Source organism: Abramis brama, assembly GCF_963993115.1.
Source record: "Abramis brama genome assembly, chromosome: 4".
NCBI lineage: Eukaryota > Metazoa > Chordata > Actinopteri > Cypriniformes > Leuciscidae > Abramis > Abramis brama.
The window spans coordinates 29,661,419-29,681,891 of NC_139966.1; the positions used below are offsets into that span (position 1 = coordinate 29,661,419).

Below are 20,473 nucleotides of genomic sequence, written 5' to 3' on the forward strand. Positions count from 1 at the left end.
GGTTATTTAATCTTCTGGAAACTGAACACCATTCACTATTAATAAGGGTAGACGAGGAGAAACAACTGAATATGCAATATCATATTTTCTGAAAATTGAAGAAACTGAACAGGATTTAATCAGACATTATTCCTTTATAGTGCAAAAAATATTTTAAACAAAATTGTGCATATAAAAGAACATTATCAATAAGATCAAAGACAGACCATATGTTAATTTCCATCCAATCATCATAGAAGACAGATTTGTTAATAAAAGAATTCTGAATTTTAATAAAAGAAATCTGGGGAAATGATCACCAAATTTCAACCATTTTATTTTAAGTGTTCCTTTAGGACAAAATCAGATTTACCATCACTGTAATCCTTTGCAGTCATGAACCTTTAATGTAATGCACTTTAATCAAATAAAGTTAAAATTTGATTATATTGATTGCCTTTATATTCTGTGGATAAACTAATAGGAATAATGAGGATATATTTTTATACAGTTTTAGTTAATAAATTAAATAATTAGATTTCCTTGAAACCACATATTTAATTTTGATCAATAAATTCTTAATGAGTTTAAAATATTTAAAAGTTCTTTGTTAAATGAACAACATACTTGAATTTATCTATGATTGAGAATATCACAAATTGCATTTGTTTATAATTGCATTTCACACTTGCTTACATTTAGAAGCTTTTGAAAATTTGTCAAAGTTTTGGGAATCAACCTTAAATGAATCATTTATCTTATAATTTAAATACGTTTTCTTAATGTGAATTTCTATTATTTTTAGCGTGTAAAAAGGACTTTTATTTTGGTCTGGATGTGTGACGTCATACGGTTGCGTCTGTGATTCGGTTGAAGAAAGGTTTGTGTTTTTAACCATTTATAGTTTTTAAAATCAATAAACCGTACAGACAGTTTACAGAGAGCTGTGGAATGTATTATTACTGAATGTAGCAGTGTGATAATGTAATAAATAACATTAATGAACGTTTTGTGAGTAAAGTGCATCCATGTATTTGTAACAGAAAAGGTGCGTCTCATTTCTTCCATCAACTATTTGGCAGCAAAGAATTATTATTATTGATCGAATCGCCGCGCGCTGACGATGCTTGTCAAAACAGTGTAAGCTGTCAAACAAACGTGTAATGACAACTTTAACAAGCCAACTGCGAATGTTGTTGAATCTATTAAATAGAATATACAGATCATTCAAAAACATTAAAACAAATTTAAAGTGTATGTAAAATTTGTGTTCTTTTATTTGTCGTGCTAGTTTTTTGTTGTTGTCCATGGCTAATTAGTCCATTAACTCTCACTCTGACTGACTCTCTTACTGAACTACTGAACTAGAGCTGATTGAGAATCGCACAGAGATTTAGTTTGAATGTATTTTTCTTTCTGTTAATTATTCTCATCTTAATCATAACAGTGTCCAAGCACACAGAACAACTCCTGGTGAAGCGACTGAGATCCACGTGACACAATTATTATAAAGATGGCATTTATTAAAGAGGAGAGAGAAGACATGAAGATTGAAGAAACATTTAGTGTGAAACAAGAAGATACTGAGGAACAAACAGGTTTGTTTCATTCTCAAAGCTTATCCTTATTAAAATGTCCAGCTCTACAGAAATGAATATTTTTTTTGAAGAATGTCATATGAGTGTCTTAATTAAAGTGTTTTTTTTTTTTGACATAGAGCTAGGGGTGGGGGCCATATGGCAAAAATATATCATGATTTTTTTTTTAGGAAAATCACAATTCAGATTTTATCACAATTCTTTTTCATGTTGGTTTTACTATTTTGCAAGTGACTGGGCATTACAGCCAAACTAATGTCCCTATTTTAAAAACAAAGCCTTACAATGTAACAAAATAAAAAATAATGGAAGACATTTAAGCCAAAGTGCCAAAGATAAAAACCTTTGTCATTATTTTCTTTGTTATTAAAAAATAAGAACAAAGATACACATTACATACACAACATAATATAAAAAAACAATGTATTTGTATTGACAAAATGTACAAAATGTATTGAACGGTAGCATTCAAGAAAGAAATGAACAAATATAAAAATAAAACATTTATTCATTGATTCTTATCAAAGCTACTGTATTTAAGTTCTCAGTCAAGAGCAGTGAGTGATTTTCTCTTTGTGTTTTGCTGTTTTATTAACATTAAAGGGATAGCTCCCCCCAAATGAAAATTGTAATTTACTCTCTCAAGTAGTTTTAAACCCGAATAAGTTTCTTTTTTTCTGTTGAAAATAAAAGTTATTTTGAGGAATGTGGCTAACCAATAACCATAGTATATTTTTCCTACTATGGAAGTCAACAGGGACCAGCAACTGTTTGGTTACCCACATTCTTCAAAATATCCTTTTTTTGTGTGAAAGAAAGAAAGAAATGAATGAATGCAGGTTTGTTACAACATTAGAGTGAGTAAATAATGACAGAATTTACATTTTTGGGTGAACTATCCCTTTATGGACAAGCGGCATTATGACAAACGGCAACTATACCTCTGCGTTAGTATGTGATGTGAATGTACGTCGAGTTGTACAGTATGCTGAGACGGAGGCGCCAGAACTGCAACTGATAGAATGCACTGTAGCACAATACTACGATATTGTATGATATACAAAAATCGTGATATCGCACACCCCTACATGGAGCAGGTTGCCTCATGTCGACAAACATATTGAGATCACATGACGAGACAAATACTAATGCTGCCATCAACAGAGTGGTTCCCTCAAAAAAAAAAGAAAAAACAAACAAAAAAAAAAATCCATAGGGTTTTTGGCAAAATACAAGCTCTGTGATCAACAAAACTTTATGATACTTGCACGTTTAGACATTGCTGTCTGATCCAATATAGTCGATCCAATATGACCAGTGTGTTTCTGCCCTGCTTTTTTACCATCCTTTTATTTAATAAAAAAATTGCATACCACAGTGTGAACATTGCGTTTCAACATTGTTTGCAACAATCAAATGATCAATTATGCTATCAATCTGTGTGCGCACTTTAGGTCTGAACCCAGGCAGTGCATTGAATCCTTTTTTGAGGCTTATTGCACTTAACTCTTTTTAAAATTCTGCGCTTTATTTTCTCATGCATGCATGTTCCTGTGTTTCCCCGAGGTGTCAATAAACTGAATCCATCATGCGCTGCACGGATATATATTACTCCCTGCAGGGAGTGAAGCAGAGCTCTGCGCACATGTCCTGCTGTCACACATCGACGCATATCAAGAAATATGGCTCTGTTTAGAATGCTGTCATTCTTAAAGTACTAATAAAATGTGCAATCGTAACTTAATCGTTCTTAAAAGCAGCGTATTGCCATGTCATGCATTGCTGTTTGAGCTGCACAAGTTAAAGCAGAAGAATGAATGAACACTGAAGCGCTTTGATAGAGGATTAATGAACTCACATCCTGTATGAGGTTAATTAAATAGATCTACAACATAATCACAAATTTACACGAAAGCACCGTTTGCACTTACACTGTATTTTCTACTTTATCAAGTGTTTGATAAATTTTGGAATTTAAGCAAATGCATCATATGTGAGTTATTTTGATATACAGTACAACAACATATTAAAGTCACACGATATGGCTCTATATCAGCACGATTGTGATTACATGCGCTACTCTGCCTTCTTGTGTGATTTTGCCCATATATTAGTAATATTACAATATACAATAATAATAATAATAATAATAATAACAAGCAGCATTTATCGGGGTTCAAGCAGTTAAGGCCTTTAAGCACACAAGCATCAAAAGACATTACGTTTTATTTAGCAAGCATTTAACAACTGCCATCATAGATGAAAAAGTCAATTTACAGCCAATACATGCAGTTTGCCATAGGAAATATATGGTTTTAAAGCGTTTTTACAGTTATAGCACCTTTTTGCGTGAGTCTTCTTACAGTCTTGCCTGATCTCCACCACTTTTATTAGTAGTACTCAAAGTGTGCCTATATATATGTGTCAAATTTGTTGTAAATATGTAATTTTGATAAGGAGTTTAGACAATTATATTCAGTGGCGTAACGGGCCCCTTGATGACGCAATTGATGACATTGATGACGCAATGTCCGCGAGTAGGCTACCATGAATAGGGCAGGATATGATCATACACAGCATATAAGAGATGAGATGACTAACAAAATCAGGAGGAGCCTACGCTCACCAAAAAAAAAAAAAAAAAAACACTGGTGACAGCGCACCATAACACATTGTTAGGCCAGGATTGTGCGCACGGGCATTCTCAATTGACCCTTCGCAGGGAGTTTGATTGACATGTGATCTGACTAATCATAATCCGCCATATTTTGTCCCACAAAGCAGTCAGGAGAATTAGTAGATTAACTTTGGAGGATTTAAATTTGAAAAACAAAGTGTACTGATGTCTTAGCACTTTAAAACAACATTCCTTTTATGTTCATTCATGTTTATTTTAATGCTATAAATTAACTAGAAGGAAGAGATGATCGGTTCACGAGCAGCTTTAACTGAGCCTCGAGTCTACAGCGATCTGTCAGACACATTAAAGAGTCACAAAGCGGTATTTATTGTTTAAATGTCTCTAAAAAATGACTACATTTGAAAGGTGAGACTTTTGGCGCTTTTCCATTACCAGTACCAGCTCAACTCGACTTGACTCGACTCGACTCGGCTCGCTTTTCGCTCCGTTTTCCATTGCAGATAGTACCTCCACAATAGTACCTGGTCGTCATAGCGACGCCGCAGGAAACTGCCGTGACTTAATCTTCTACGCGAGATACATCCGCTGCCACACACAATGGACAATGGAGGAAATCGAGTGTATGCTGTTTTTGGATGTTTTTGTTTTATTCAGGATACTCCGTCTGGCACGTGCAATGATGACGCAGTGAATAGTGACGATTCTCTCTGACCAATCAGCAGTCTGCCGTGTTTTCACGTCACATTTTAGTATCGCCTCAGCTTGCCCCAGCTCACTTAGAACCTCGCCGGAGGTGGTACAAAAAAAAGTACCTGGAAGCAGGTACAGGTACAACTTTTACACAGTGGAAAACCAAACAAAGCCGAGTCAAGTCGAGCCGAACCGAGCCGAGCCGAGCCGAGCTGGCTGTAGTGGAAAAGCGCCATTTGTTTCATATCAAAAGTACTTGTCTGTCAGCGCGCAGTCTCCTCTCTGATCCGCAATGTATTTTTCACTGCGTGAGAACTTGGTGTGGTGTGAGAGTGGCGTCGCTTGTCAGACATAGCAACAGTAACTAAAGTGGGCGGGTCTTTGCGAATGGTCATTGACAGTATGGACGGGGATTCGCCAGTCCCAATTCAAAACAAATTTCATGACAATCCATCATTGTTTGTTTCAAACATGTGAGAGCATCAAAATGATCCATGGGTGAAATTGACATTTTTTTGTCAGTTCCTATCATAATTTTAACATTTTGGCGTTATTGTTTAGCTATTTACCTATGTTTTCAAATTTCCTGTGTTTTTTTGTTGTTGTCTCGATCGGACTAACGGCTTTGAAGATAAACACAATTTTTTAAAGCTCTAAATGACACTTACAAAAACCATAAGGCGAAACCTGGCATGTTTGGTATTGTTGGACTCTGCAAGGATTCAGGAGTCTTAGGAGGTCACTCCTGTGAAAAAACACTGGCTTGAAACTTCTAAGGCTCCTTCAAGGCATTGTGCCAATGACGTATACTGAGTTTTTTGAGATACACCAATGTTCTCATAGACTATCATGGCACCCTGGACAAAGACACTGCGTGCCAATTTTCAGTAGACTAACAGTTGGGTGTGCTTATAGCTATTTTCATGATTTTTTTCACTGTTATAGCGCCACCAAGTGGCCAATTGTCACGATTTTTTTCATGTCAACTCAGATTGAGCTTATGAACGTGTGCCAAGTTTAGCGAAAATATATCTTTCCGCTCACAAGTTATAACCATTTTATAGTGCCACCAAGTGGCCAATTGTCATGATTTTTTTTTCACGTGACCTCAGAATGAGCTCATGAACATGTGTCCCAAGTTTTGCAAAAATATCTCTTTCCGTTCACAAGTTATAACCGTTTTATAGTGCCACCAAGTGGCCAATTGTTGCGATTGTTTTCAAGTGATCTCAGGTTGAGCTCAGGAAGATGTATCCCAAGTTTAGCAAAAAAATCTCTTTCCGTTCACAATTTATAACCGTTTTAGTAAAAGTGGCCCTGGTGCCATCAAATATTTTGGTTCCCCTTATCGACCGTTAATTGAAATTTTGAATTTTTTGGATGATTATTGATTGTCAGACTCTAGAGAATATTCTTGCAGTGGTTTGGTTCCGATCGGGCCAAAAACCTAGGAGAAGTTTGCAAAAATAGTTAAAAAAAAAAAATGCAATTTACTCGAAATTTTCCCTAAATGACCCTGTTACAGCCACCCAAATGCCAAAGTTCAACTTTTTTTTTGATAATTATTGATCTAGAGAGTCCAGAGAATTGTCCTAGACTGGTTTGGTTCCGATCGGGCGAAAAACCAGGGACTAGTTCGCAAAAGTAGGTTTTGGACAAAATTCGACATAGCAGAAAATTTTCCCTGCCTACATCCAAATAGGAGATAGCCATTTTGTCCGTCTTGAGCCAAGGATTCCAACGGTATAAGACACTTGAACCTGGGACAAACGGTCTAAGAGTTATGAGCGATTTTCAACTTTTGGTTGCTGTAGCGCCACCTATGGGCCAATCGGGGTCATACTCTGATAGGTTGTCCCCAAATTGAGGCCTACCATCTGGCCAGGTTTCAAGTCTCTAGGCCTTACGGTTTGTCCTGCACGATGCGTTTTACGAATCCTTACAATTACAATAGGGTTTCAGCATTTCATGCTTGAACCCCTAAATAGTTGTTTGATATCAAATCAGTAAAAAAATATAGAGCACACATTACACTACAGTTTTAAAGCAGCTTTACAGGTAGTATTATTATCCACATAGATGCAGGCTCGTCTATAAACACTGCAAATGTGATTATCAGAGGAACGATTGCTGTCAACACCACAAGGTTATTAGCTGGTACTATATACTTGTAGGAATGAATTGAGTTGCAGTGGCAGTCCTGAAAGCCAGCGTCAAAACCTTAAATTTAATTTCGGCTGCAACTGGGAGCCAGCGGGGTGAGATCAGGAGGGGACTGATGTGGGTTCTCTTTGGCTGATTGAAGACCAGATGTGCTGCTGTGTTCTGGTTCATCTGCATTTGCAAAGGCTTAGTCACACTGGTTGGAAGGCTTACCAGTAAAGCATTGCAATAGTCCAGTCTTTAAATGACAACAGCTTGAATGATGAGCTGTGCCTTGATTAGAGTGGTGCAGGTATGACATCACTTTGTAGGCCAAAACGCAGAAGCGAGTTAGCATTTTAGCACTTCCGGTTCCAGCATCCCAAAAGTCAATGGGGTTTTTAAATAGGATTTTGGTTAAATGGCTGAAATAAGTCACTTTCACGTTTTATTCTACGACATAAAATACATCAGTATTACCCCAGTCGTGATTTTTAAAAAATCTGTTACGTGTCTTGAAAAAGGCGGTTGCTAACAAGTGGTAAATGGGACTAACAGAGGCTGTCAAGGAGATTAAACATCATCACGCTGAAAAGGTAAGCTCAGTCCGCTTTTATGGCCTCATTACGCTTATAATTGTGCTCTTATAAACTATTCTAACTCAAACGTTCTGAGAAAATGTTTTTAGATAAAACTGAAAGAGCTGTCGGAAGTATCATAAAGTTTTGTTGATCATAGAGCTTGTTTTTTGCATAATCCAAAAGCCTATGGAAAAATCTGAGGGAATTTTGTCGAGGGAACCAGTGTGATACTAACTGCCGGTTGGCCTACAAAGTGACATCATACCTGCACCACTCTATTCTGGCAGGAAGGGTCTGATTTTCCTGATGTTGTAAAACACAGGATCTGGTGGTTTACCATGTCAACAGCAGCAGACAGGTCCAATTAGTATAAGGACAGATGATTTGGAGTTGGCTTTTGCAAGCCCGAAGAGTTTCATCTATGGTCTTTTCATCTATGGTCTTTCTGACACAAAAGTTGTGTCTGGTCGGTAGGATTCAACTGCTTTAGGCCCCGTCCACACTACTGCGTTTTCGTTTTAAAACGGAGACCTTTTGCTACGTTTGCACCTCCCGTCCACACTAAAACGGCAAAAACGGAGACCCAAAACGGAGAACGTTACGTTAGAGACTGCAACATGGATAACGAATTACAAGCGTTACTGACTTTTATGTCTTTGTTAGCAGCTGTTGTTCAAGTAAATTCTGCATTTTACAATGCTATAACTGCCTACATGCGCCGGAGGCAAGCTATTGTTCGATCGATCTTTGACAATTCTCGTGTGCAGCGTCGGTTTTGGGTTAAGCCGGGAAGAACCAGCGCATGGTGGGATCATTTTATTAATGAAGTTGTGGTTCCTGAGGAATGGTGCCAAAACTTTTGAATGTCCAGATTGGCACATATCAACCTCAGCGAAAGACTACGTCCGCACTTGGAAGGAGCAACAACAAAAATGAGGGCCCCCGTGGATGTACTAACAAAGGTAGCGTGCACGTTATATTACCTGAGTGTCGAGGGGAGACTTCGGAAAACCGCAAATGCGTTTGGACTATCCCGACAAGTTGTTTCATTAATCATCCGACAGGTCTGTAAGGCCATCGTCATTTTCATGGGTCCAGACTACATTAAAACACCGAGCACAGAGGCCGAGGTGAAGGATCTTGTTGTGAACTTCTATCGGACACACGGGATGCCACAATGCCTGGGGGCAATTGACTGTACACACATTGAGATCAAACAACCCTTATCCAACTCAACAGACTATATCAACAGAAAGGGAAAACATTCTTTGAATGTACAAGCTTTGTGTGACCACCAGTATCGTTTCATGGATGTTGTTGTAAAATGGCCGGGGAGTGTGCACGACGCGCGCATATTTGCCAACTCAAAACTGTGCGGACCTAAAAAATGGGACAATACCCTCCTGCCCTAGAGAGTTAGTGGAAGGTGAAGATGCTGTCCCCGTGTTTCTTCTGGGGGATCCAGCTTATCCCTTTATGCCGTACCTCATGAAGGAGTACCCCAACGGTGGAGTTACTCCACAGGAGCAGTATTACGGCCTATCTCTTTGCAAGGCGCGCATGGTGATTGAATGTTCATTCGGACATTTGAAGGCACGGTTTGCGGCTTTGAGAAGGCTGATGGACATAAACATGAAGGACCTTCCTTTTGTGATATATGCTTGTTTAGCCTGTAAACGAGCAATGCATAAATGCTGCTCACCAGTACGACAGGGATTTCCAGCCACACGTGAGAGATTGTAATGTGAGAGCAGATAGCAATGAAAATGAAGGGAAACGAGTAAGACGTGTGTTGAAGACATTTCTTGACACTTAACTAAAAGGTTTATTTTTAACATTTATAAAAAACAGGTTTCCCAGTACAGTTAAAGTATTCCTTTGCCCTTTGCTCTGACTGTCGTGTGTTTTTTAAATGTGTATATGGTTATTATTAAATGCAACCTAAAAAAAGATGTGACCGAATAAAAAGTAAAATTTTTTACTCTAAAATTGTGTATAGAGATTGTAGTGTGAGAGCAGATAGCAATGAAAATAAAGGGAAACGAGCGAGACGTGTGTTGAAGACATTTCTTGACCCTTAACTAAAAGGTTTATTTTTAACATTTATAAAAAACAGGTTTCCCAGTACAGTAAAAGTATTCCTTTGCCCTTTGCTCTGACTGTCGTGTTTTTTAATGTGTATATGGTTATTATTAAATGCAACCTAAAAAAAGATGTGACCGAATAAAAAGTACAATTTTTGACTCTAAAATTGTGTATGTGAGTTTGTACACTGATGGAATAGATGTTGTCATCCTCTCTCTCTGGTGTGTATACATGTACAGCACAGGTCAAAAGTTTGTAAACATTACTATTTTTGATGTTTTTGAAAAGTTTCTTCTGCTCATCAAGCCTGCATTTATTTGATCAAAAATACAGAAAAATATGTAATATTGTGATAGTACTACAATTTAAAATAATTGGTTTTCAATTTATTATAATTTATCTTTAAATTATCATTTATTTTTGTGATGCAAAGCTGAATTTTCAGGATCATTACTCCAGTCTATCACATGATCCTTTAGGAATCATTCTAATAATTTAACATTTTATTCATCAAATATATTAGGCAGCAGAACTGTTTCCAACACTCATAACAAATCAGAATAGATAGACTGGATGTCACATGTATGTGATAGACTGGATGTCACATGTGACACTGAAGACTGGAGTAATGATGCTGAAAATTCAGCTTTGCATCACAGGAATAAATTATTTTTTAAAGTATATTCAAATAGAAAACTATTATTTTAAGTTGTAATAATACTTCACAATATTATTGTTTTTCCCCGTATTTTTGATCAAATAAACGCAGCCTTGATAAGCATTAGAGACTTCTTTCAAAAATATAAAAAAATCTTAATGTTTCCAAACTTTTGACCTGTACTGTATCTAAATATCTCTGTAGGTATATCTATATACCTAGAGATACAGATATTTATAGATGCAAAAGACAGCAAATACACAATGAATAAGTTTTTTTTTATTGTCTTTATTTAAAAAATTTACAACACCCAAATAAACACACCATGCAAATACAAACTATATACAAGAGCACTGCTTTTTAAGTTGGCTGTACTAAAAAAAAACATTTACAAATGTGTGTAGTCTCTGTGCTTTGCAGGTGGACTGCTGTGGTGGCTATGTTCAGGGGAATTGTATTCCTGGAGTGGCCTTCTTATTGGCATATGTCCATAGTTATATGGGTTATCGTGAATGGTGTGTGGTGACTGTGGAGGCATATACTGAGGGGTAGGCCTGCCTGGACCCACAATATGCTGTACTAGCAGTTCAATGTTTGAGTTCAGACGGTCCATTGTAGATGACCACCGGCCCATTGTCTGCACAAAGTCGTCATCTGTTGCCTGTAGTCTGTTAAGGAGCTGTCTTTTTATGTCCAGGTCTTCCTGTGCAACGGAATCTGCGGAGAGTTTTCTCTTCAGTCGTTCTCTCCTGTGTCCACACAGGGTAGCGGTGAGTCTCTGGCGTCGATTCTCCGTCATCTCGGGAGACACAGCACTCTCTTGAAACTGGTCCGCAGATGATCCAGCGCCTGTTGGGCTGGAGACCTCCTCCGGGGCCTCTACCGCCACGTCGCCGGTCTCGATACCCCCATGAATCGCATGCGTTGCAGGAGAGCTTCCCCAAATCGACTCGCATAGCTCAAAATAGAGCAAAACTACTCGCCCATGGCCACTTCGATGACCAGCATCGACAGCTCGCCTGTAGCCGATTCGTACTGCCTTGAGTTTTGTAGTCAACTGCCCTGTTAACACAAAACACGAAACAGTTTAACGGTAATGTTTTTGTACAACTAGCGTTAGAAATCGAGCGTTACATGTTATACGTTATAGTTAAAGTTGTGCCTACCATACATACCTTTAGTGATTTCGTCCTTATTGTGGGGGTACAGCTTTCCCATTGTTGTGGCTTCCTCTGGCGATGGATAATGCTCCCGGTACCTTTCCAATATGTCGCCGTATTTGGTTTGTGACGACTCCCAGTCTGTTTTCTGCCGCCATGGCTGTTTTGTATTCCCTTGTAACTTTAAGTAAAAGTTCCACCTCGTCATCGGTCCTTGAAAAGAAATCTCTGGTCTTCGACATTTTTTTTCAGAGGTAACATTAGCTACTTCTTCATCAAATCTGAGGAATAGTCAATCCATTTCCTGTTTACAAAGGCACGCGCATGCCCAGTGTTGGTGAATGGTCACGTGATCCGCGTTTTCAGTCGTTTTAATGTGGACGGAGATCAATTCTAATACGCAGCTAAAACGCTGGTGTGGACGGAGATCGTATTCGTTTTAATTCTCCGTTTTAAAACGAAAACGCAGTAGTGTGGACGGGGCCTTAGTGTTGAGTGTAGGTTTTTTAGGAAATGGGGTTACCTGAACCAAAAATGGGTGAACTAACCCTTTAATGATAAGAGTCAGAGCAGTTAGTAATGTCAGTGAAACTTGTTGAGAACTTGTTTTCTGTGAGGGGAGAAAAGGAAGAGAAGAGTGGAATGAGAGTGGGTGATGGTTGGCTGTGGGTAAAGTGATGGTTGCCACATTATTGGTGAATTAGCTGGCAAAGTCATCAGCAGTCAGAGAAGAAGTGGAGGGGGACAGAATAGAGAGGAGAATGTTGTGAATATTTTCTGCCTGTCTGAGGTGCTGTTGAAATAGAATTCAGAATTTGGGGTGAGTGTTTTGCTTTTAGGTTCAGTCGATTGGGGAATTGTAACTCCAGCGATGTTTGGACCAACATGATGGGTCATTCAGAAGTTATAACAAACATTTGCTGCTGCTTCTCTGACAAAAATGTTGTTATCTTTTAATAAATCATTACATGGAACTACTGTGTGATGAGTTTTTGGTCTGATGGTTGAGCAGGGAGTTTGGTCTCTTTTCTTTTCCTTTTAAAGTTATTGCGTTTAAACCCTAGAAGATGTAGTAAATGGGAGTTTGAGATGAGTCTAAAATTAATCAGCTCTCCTGGGTCAAACTTTTTTAAGGGTTTAACTGCCAGCTTGAAAGTTTTTGGGATTTGTCCTGAAGAAAATGAAAAGTTAGTAATATTGAGAAGGAGTTGTCAGAATACATGTATCATATTTCAGGAGCTTAATGGGTATAGGATCTAGTTATATGTTGGTTTTGATGCTTTACATGTCTAAATGTTTATGTCTGTTTCTTTGTGCCATTATACCAGGATTAACTTGGGTCTTTTTCACCTTAGACATGATGGCACTGAAAGAAGAGAGTCAAGAACTGAATAAAAATGAAGAAAAATATAAATATGAGGATCATCATGATTTCATAACTGGAGTAAAATCTTTTTGTTTTGATAAACATGGGAAACTTAAAGTTCACATGACAATTCACAATGGAGAAAAACATTACACATGCTCACAGTGTGGAAAGAGTTTTAATCTAAAAGGACACTTTGAAGAACACATGAGAATTCATACTGGAGAGAGCCCTTACACCTGTCAACAGTGTGGAAACAAATTTACTCAAAAAGGAAGCCTTAACAGGCACGTGAGAATTCACACTGGAGAGAAGCCTTACACCTGCCAACAGTGTGGAAAGAGTTTCAGTCAACATGGAAACCTTGCAGACCACATGAAAGTTCACTCTGGAGAGAAGCCTTACACCTGCCAACAGTGTGGAAAAAGTTTCAATCGAAAAGGAAACCTTAATTGCCACATGAGAATTCACACTAAAAAGAGCCTTTTCACCTGCCAACAGTGTGGAATGAGTTTCACTGTAAAAGGAAGCCTTAACAGCCACATGAAAATTCACACTGGAGAAAAGCCTTACACATGCCTTCAATGTGGAAAGAGTTTTGATCAACATGAAAACCTTAAAGTCCACACGATGAGAGTTCACTCTGAAGATAAGCTTTACACATGCCCTCAGTGTGAAAAGAGTTTCAATCAAAAAGGACACTTTGAAGTCCACATGAGAGCTCACTCTGAAGAGAAGATTTACACATGCCCTCAGTGTGAAAAAAGTTTCACTCAAAAAGGACACTTTGAAGACCACATAAGAATTCACACTGGAGAGAGGCCTTTCACCTGCCAACAATGTGGGAAAGGTTTCAACCGAAAAGGAATCCTTAATAGGCACCTGAGAATCCACACTGGAGAGAAGCCGTTTATATGTGGGCACTGTGGAATGTGTTTCCAATATAAAGTAACCCTAAAGTACCACATGAGGATTCACTTATGAGAGAACTGTTTATTACTGTTTTATATTTCATCAGTGTGAAAGGATTTTCACTGTGGAAAGGTGAACAAAGGAACAGAAACAAAGGAAACCTTGAGGCTTTTTGCCTGCCCTTAAGGCCCTGATATAACCGTGAAGTTTTTTTCTTTGGTGTAAAAAGAAGTTTAAATACCTGAGTAACAGACTTTGCTAACACCCGTTTAGATGAATATATAAATATGTGATGCACATTTTCCTTTGAATGACTAAATAAACATTGTGAAGCAGTTGTGAAGGCATCTTATTATAGATCTGTGATATGTTTGCACCAGCTCTGCAATTTGGCCCTCTGGTCAAGTCACATCACATTTATTTAAATAACACTTTAAACAATAGACTACTTTAAAGCAAGCATATATGTAAAAATGTCACCATTAAAACCAAAGGATCATTCTGAAGAACTAAAATGTCAGAACTAAGGTGACAAATGTGAACAGCATGTTCTAGGGCCCAGTTTATGGCTGGGCCCCTCTCTGTCCTTAACAGTGGACAAAGGTTTGCAACATTTTAATTGGATCTTGGTGGACTAACACAAACAAACTGTCTGACGCCATCAGAAAAAAGATGCAAGGACTGCAACCAGATACCTCTTAGAGCAGAGTTCACCAATCTCGGTCCTGGAGGGCCGCTGTCCTGCAGAGTTTAGCTCCAACCAGCTCCAACACACCTGTTTGAAAGTTTCTAGTATGCCTAGTGAGACCTTGATTAGCTGGTTCAGGTGTGTTTAATTGGGGTTGGAGCTAAACTCTGCAGGACAACGGCCCTCCAGGACCGAGATTGGTGAACCCTGTCTTAGAGGGAAAGAAGACCTCCGGTACCAAGCCCAGGAAGGACAGGACTTCTCCTTGTTTCACACACAGTTTTTGCCCTTCACCCACCTTGAGACTAATCCTCAAAGTTTAGACATGAACGCCATAAAAATTCCTCACGACTAGGGCTGGGTAAAAAATATTGATTTCTCGATTTTAATCGATTCTCATTTTTACGAAACGATATCGATTCTTAAATCCCAAGAATCGATTAGTCATTCTGTTTTCAGTTGATGAATGAATGGAACATTGATGCGTGCATCCCATCCAATAAATCGCAATAATCTTTGTGCTTTGTTATTATTGATATGAAACAAAGTCTCAGATTTCAAATTATGTCCATTTTCTTACGAATTTCAAAAACATAATTAGCCTACCGTTTTGGCGCTGTGGTGTGAGATCGCTCTGGCTCAGCTCTAAGCTCAGCTAGAAGTAGCAGCGCGGAGCGCACGTGATCTTCTCTTCCGCTTTAATAATATCAGTTACAGCGCGAAATAAACATGAATGAGCATCTTAAAATGTGTTAAAAGATAGAGTACAACTTATCGAAGTCCATATCATGTCACATGGAATCGCTCAATCAGTGTTTCAACCGTGGAAAGACGTTAGTAAACAATGTCATGTAACGTCACATTTACCTCAGAAAAAACATATCCAGTGACCATAAACTCGTTAGTCAGCTAGAACAATTAACTCTAGAGAGGAGTATTTTGTTAAATATATGCACCATATTACATATTCATTATAATTTTTAATGTTCTTCAATATTTAAATGCATGTTTGAATAAATCTGGAAAATGTTTATGACAGCCACCATTAAAACTTTTATATAATTTCATATAACTTTATTATTATAAAAATAAATGTGTATTTTAAGTGTTTGTATACAAATCAGTTATTTTTTACCTTCGATATTATAGTAGGCTAATGAAGCCTATAGGCTACAACTGACTCTCATAGTTTACAATAATAGTTAAGAGATTTGTTTTCCTTGAGAACATTTGCAATGTATTGTACCTGATATCCAAAATAATCAATATTGAATCGAATCGAATTGTGAAATTTGTGTCAATACCCAGCCCTACTGGGTAGGTGTGTAGGTGAAGTAGGTGTCAACCGAGTAGGTGAAACAAAGAGAGACCACAATTATCCATCCAAATCCATTCAAAACCTTAAAACTGATGTAAACTACACACATCCATTTCATACTTGTACAGAGAAATAAGTATTCTCAGTGACAGCTATTTGGAGCGCAACAGCTTACACAAATTCAGCTATTAATGTACAAATAAATGAATGTATTGGTAAACTTTAAAGACACTTAAAGATGTCCAAATGTTTGTTTTATGCAAATGAGTTCCACAGGGGAAAGAAAGGTGCACCCTCTGATGCTCACAGCCAATTGCAGCACTGGAATGAAGAAGGGCCAAATTGCAATCTACTCCTCATCAGAAAGGGATAATGGTATCCTTTCAACATACACTTTGTTATGTTCTGTGATTTATGTTCATGGACTGCAATACTGAACCAGTCCGCTAGGGGCTGTGAGACATTATTGTATGGTGTGGAAAAAGTAAGGAGAAGAAGAGTGAAGTAAAAGAAAAAGGTTGAATGTTGAAAACAACTGTTCCTCTCGTCTGTTTGATTTCTTTTCATTACGAGTCTCAACACTACAAATTTTGGCGACGAGGATGTCTGCATCCGTACCCATGCCTGCATGTTTTCTTCCGATGGTAGGAGAGCCCGCTATACCGTTTTCTACATGGAAGAAAATTTTCCAAAACTACTTACTTGTCATCGGAGCGCGAGGTGACGCATGGCCTGATGCTAGACTTCGTGCAGTTCTTTTACATTGTCTCGGTACGGAAGGCCAGAGACTTTTCTATACGCTGCCAAATGGTGGTACAACGTATGATGAGGCCATGGCGGCACTTGATGCTCATTTCACGCCAAGAGTGAATGTTGTCGCTGCACGGCATAAATTCAGACAACGCGCACAGCGCATTGATGAAACAGTAAGTCAGTTTATAGCGGAGTTACGTCATCTGGCGGTGGATTGTCAGTTCGGAGGAATGGAGGACGAAATGCTAAGGGACCAACTGATTGAACGGGTTTTTCTGGCCGCGGTGAGAGACAGATTGTTACTTGAGCCCGAACTTACATTGGAACGCGCTTCTGCGTTAGCGTTGCAAGTCGAATCGGCAGTACAAAATGCTACACTTCTTTCAACTACTGGTTCATCTCCTGCCCAGGTTCAAGCCATCTCGAGGACAAAGGCCAGTTTCAAAAGAGGTAAACAAAAGTATGAAAAAATGCCAGTACAAACTGGGAAGCCACAGACTTCAAATAAAAGACGCTGTTTTCGCTGTGGATCAAATACTCACTTGGCCAACGCACACACTTGTCCTGCTGCGTCTGCCACATGTCATCAGTGTGGAAAGAAAGGACATTTTGCAAAGGTATGTAAATCTGCTGCTGTCAGAGAAGTGGTGGTGCCTGAACTGACTGTACTGTGTGTAAATCAGTCTCATGACAAAATTCGTTGCCAAGTACAGTTGGAAGCACCGCAAGGAAATAAAATACCACTTGATTGATTGTTGATACAGGATCAAGTGTGTCCATCCTTCCAGAGACCCTGTTCATGAAACATTTTGCAAATTGTGAACTGAAGGAACCTCAAGTGAGGTTAGTCACATACTCACGTGAACACCTACCAACCTTAGGCTGTTTCACTGTTTCTGTGTCACATGACGGTGTGCAAATTTCTATGTGGTCAAAACGGGTTCACCACTTTTGGGCATGGACTTCATTAAAGCCTTAAACTGTCACATTGTGGGAGATAGGATTGTTACATTATCGAGCCCCGCTGCTTCACCAGTGCTAGAAATATGTAATACAGCAGCCAGCTCACCAGGATGTGTCAAAGGATTTGTGCACAAAGTGCAGATTGATGAGTCTGTGAAACCAGTGCAGCACAAACTACGCAGATTACCACTGAGTGTACGGGAGGAGGTTTCCAAGGAAATTAATCGCTTACTGGGTGATGGAATAATTGAAAAGATTGATGCTTCGCCATGGGTGTCACTGATCGTCGTAACCAGAAAAAAATCGGGAGAAATTCGGGTGTGTGTGGATTTGAGAGAGCCTAATCGAGCGGTAATTACTGATTGCTACCCACTGCCTCATATGGAGGATCTTTTCACAGAGCTCAGAGGCGCTACGGTGTTCTCCCAAATTGATTTGCAAAGTGCATACCATCAACTTCCTCTTCATGAGGAGAGTCAAAATTTGACTGCATTCATCACACACGATGGGTTATTCAAATTCACAAAGATTCCTTTCGGGTTGGCTTCGGCGCCCTCCGCCTTTCAGAAAATGATGAAAACTGTACTTGAGGGTTTACCAGGAGTACAGAACTACTTAGATGACCTCATCGTGTATGGCCAAAACAAAGCCACCCACGATGCCAATCTACGGGCAGTGATGACTCGACTCACAGACATTGGTCTAAAACTTAACATGAAGAAAAGCAAATTCGGCCAGAGCATAATTCGGTATCTAGGCCATGACATCTCAAAAGAGGGACTACATCCTAACCCTGACTCAGTTGAAGCCATTGCAAATGCACCTGCACCAACCGACCTACCTTCATTACGGTCCTTCTTAGGTCTTACGTCTTGGTTTAGCAAGTTCATCCCGAACTATGCAATGGTAGTAGACCCTCTGCGTGAGATACTCAGATCATCTCAGAATGGATTTACATGGACGGAAGCAGCTGAGGCGAGTTTTCGAGGGCTAAAGCAGCTGTTAGTCCACAGCCCAGCCTTAGCTTTATTCGACCCCTCCTTACCAACATTTGTGTCTACCGATGCTTCCGATTACGGCATTGGAGGTGTCATCTCTCAACGGCACCCAGATCAGACAGAGCGTCCAATAGCATTCGCTTCTCGTACATTGACGCCAGCCAAAAGAAAATACAGTACAGTTGAAAAGGAAGCATTAGCGTGTGTCTGGACAGTAGAACGTTGGAGGACTTACCTTTGGGGCAGGAAGTTTACACTGAAGACGGACCACCAAGCACTGACCACATTACTGGCCACCAGAGGAATGAACAGAGCAGGAATGAGGATAGCGCGCTGGTCAGCCAGACTCCTGTGTTTCAACTACAATCTGGAATACAGACCAGGTAAAACAAATTGTGTTGCTGATTGTTTGTCGCGTTTACCATTACCTGATTCAGATGCTCGTCAGGAAGAGGAATTAGGCCTTGTGGCAGAGATTTCAAAGGACCTTTCAAAAACCATTCCTATGAAGGATCTCCTGGAAGCCTGCGAATCTTGTCCAGAGCTGTCCAAGCTGCATGCCCAAATCACACAAGGCTGGCCTAAATCACAGAAACAAATGGATCCAACGATCATGGCGTACTTTCAGATCAGGCATGAGCTAGCTGTGGATGATAAGTATATCTTGAGAGGGCAGAGATTAGTTGTGCCAGTTGCACTGCGCTCTAAATTAATTAACTTAGCACACGAGGGGCACCAGGGAGTGGTACGAACTAAGCAACGGCTAAGAGACTTGTACTGGTGGTCTCGTATGGACTATGAGGTGCATTCGACCATTGCTTCTTGTTCCGCCTGTCAGTCCTGTGACAAAACCGCCCGGACGTGTCCAGCTCCATTGCAGCCAGTGGACCTGCCAGATGGTCCATTTCAGAAAGTTGCAATAGATATTGTAGGACCTTTTGAGAGAGCCACACAGGACTGTCGGTTTGTTATTACGATGGTGGATTATTATAGTAAGTGGCCGGAGGTTGCATTTACCTCAAATGTTACAACCAACACCGTTACAAAGTTTCTAGCATCTGTGTTTGCGAGAGAAGGTAACCCACTCACCTTAGTCAGTGATAATGGTCCGCAGTTTATTTCTTCTGCATTCGCTGATTTCCTGGCTGAAAGAGGAATAAAACACATTCGTTGCAGTGTTTACTGGCCCCAAGCGAACGGTGCTGTGGAGAGATGGAATCGAGTTTTAAAGAACTGCATCCAAGTAGCTGAAATGCAACAACTTCCATGGAAGCAAGCGGTCACAGATTTCCTCCTGAACTACAGAGCTACACCGCACGCAACCACAGGCGTATCACCTTTTGAGCTGTTAAGAGGGAGGAAGATGCGCACAAAGCTAAACACTCTGTCAACCACAACAGCTCAGGGTGAGAAAGTGACAATGGGCATACGTGACCGTGTACAGCGGGTTCAGCAAAAGATGAAACTGTACACCGATAAGAAACGTGGAGCAAAACCACCACCCTTCAAGTGTGGAGATCGGGTATGTGTAAGAAAACCTATGCATGTACCAAAGGCTGGAAGGAAATTCACTGATTCAGTGTTAGTGAATAAGAAACTGGGACCGAGCACTTATGTCTTGAGTGATGGGAAGAAATGGAACGCGGCTCACTTGTCTTTGGTTCCAGAAAAAACTCAAATGACATTAGAAAATGCTCAGGTTAACCCTGGAACAGAGGATGTTGTGTATGAGCCAGTTAAGAGCACACGGGCTAGACAGCCTCCGGTATGGTTAAAGGACTATGCTACAGAGTAAAGAAAAACCGAAAGGAAAAGTAAATGAAAGAACACTAGTGTTGTGGTAGGGAAGTAACTGAAAATATATGGTGAATGTAATCATGTGTTTATTCATATGTTAGTTAATTGTTAGGTTCTAAGATACAGAAGTAAATTTATAGTTTA

General features: G+C 39.5%; 1 protein-coding gene across 5 annotated transcripts in view; it reads left to right on the forward strand.

Annotated features, from left to right (window-relative positions):
- The first annotated feature begins 812 nt into the window (after window positions 1-812).
- Window positions 813-20,473, forward strand: part of LOC311080558 (uncharacterized protein) — a 34,156-nt gene continuing 14,495 nt past the window's right edge. For 3 of the 5 annotated variants that reach the window (XR_014605637.1, XR_014605638.1, XR_014605639.1), the window contains exons 1-2: window positions 813-859; window positions 1,427-1,577. Coding sequence is in view for 2 of the 5 variants with exons in the window: in XM_084110551.1 (XP_083966677.1) it covers window positions 1,493-1,577; window positions 12,890-13,884 (1,080 nt within the window). In the remaining 3 variants the exon portion in view is untranslated. Of the gene's footprint in view, window positions 860-892; window positions 1,028-1,426; window positions 1,578-12,889; window positions 14,150-20,473 lie in introns of those variants that run through there. The other 2 variants (XM_084110551.1, XM_084110552.1) reach the window with 2 other exon arrangements.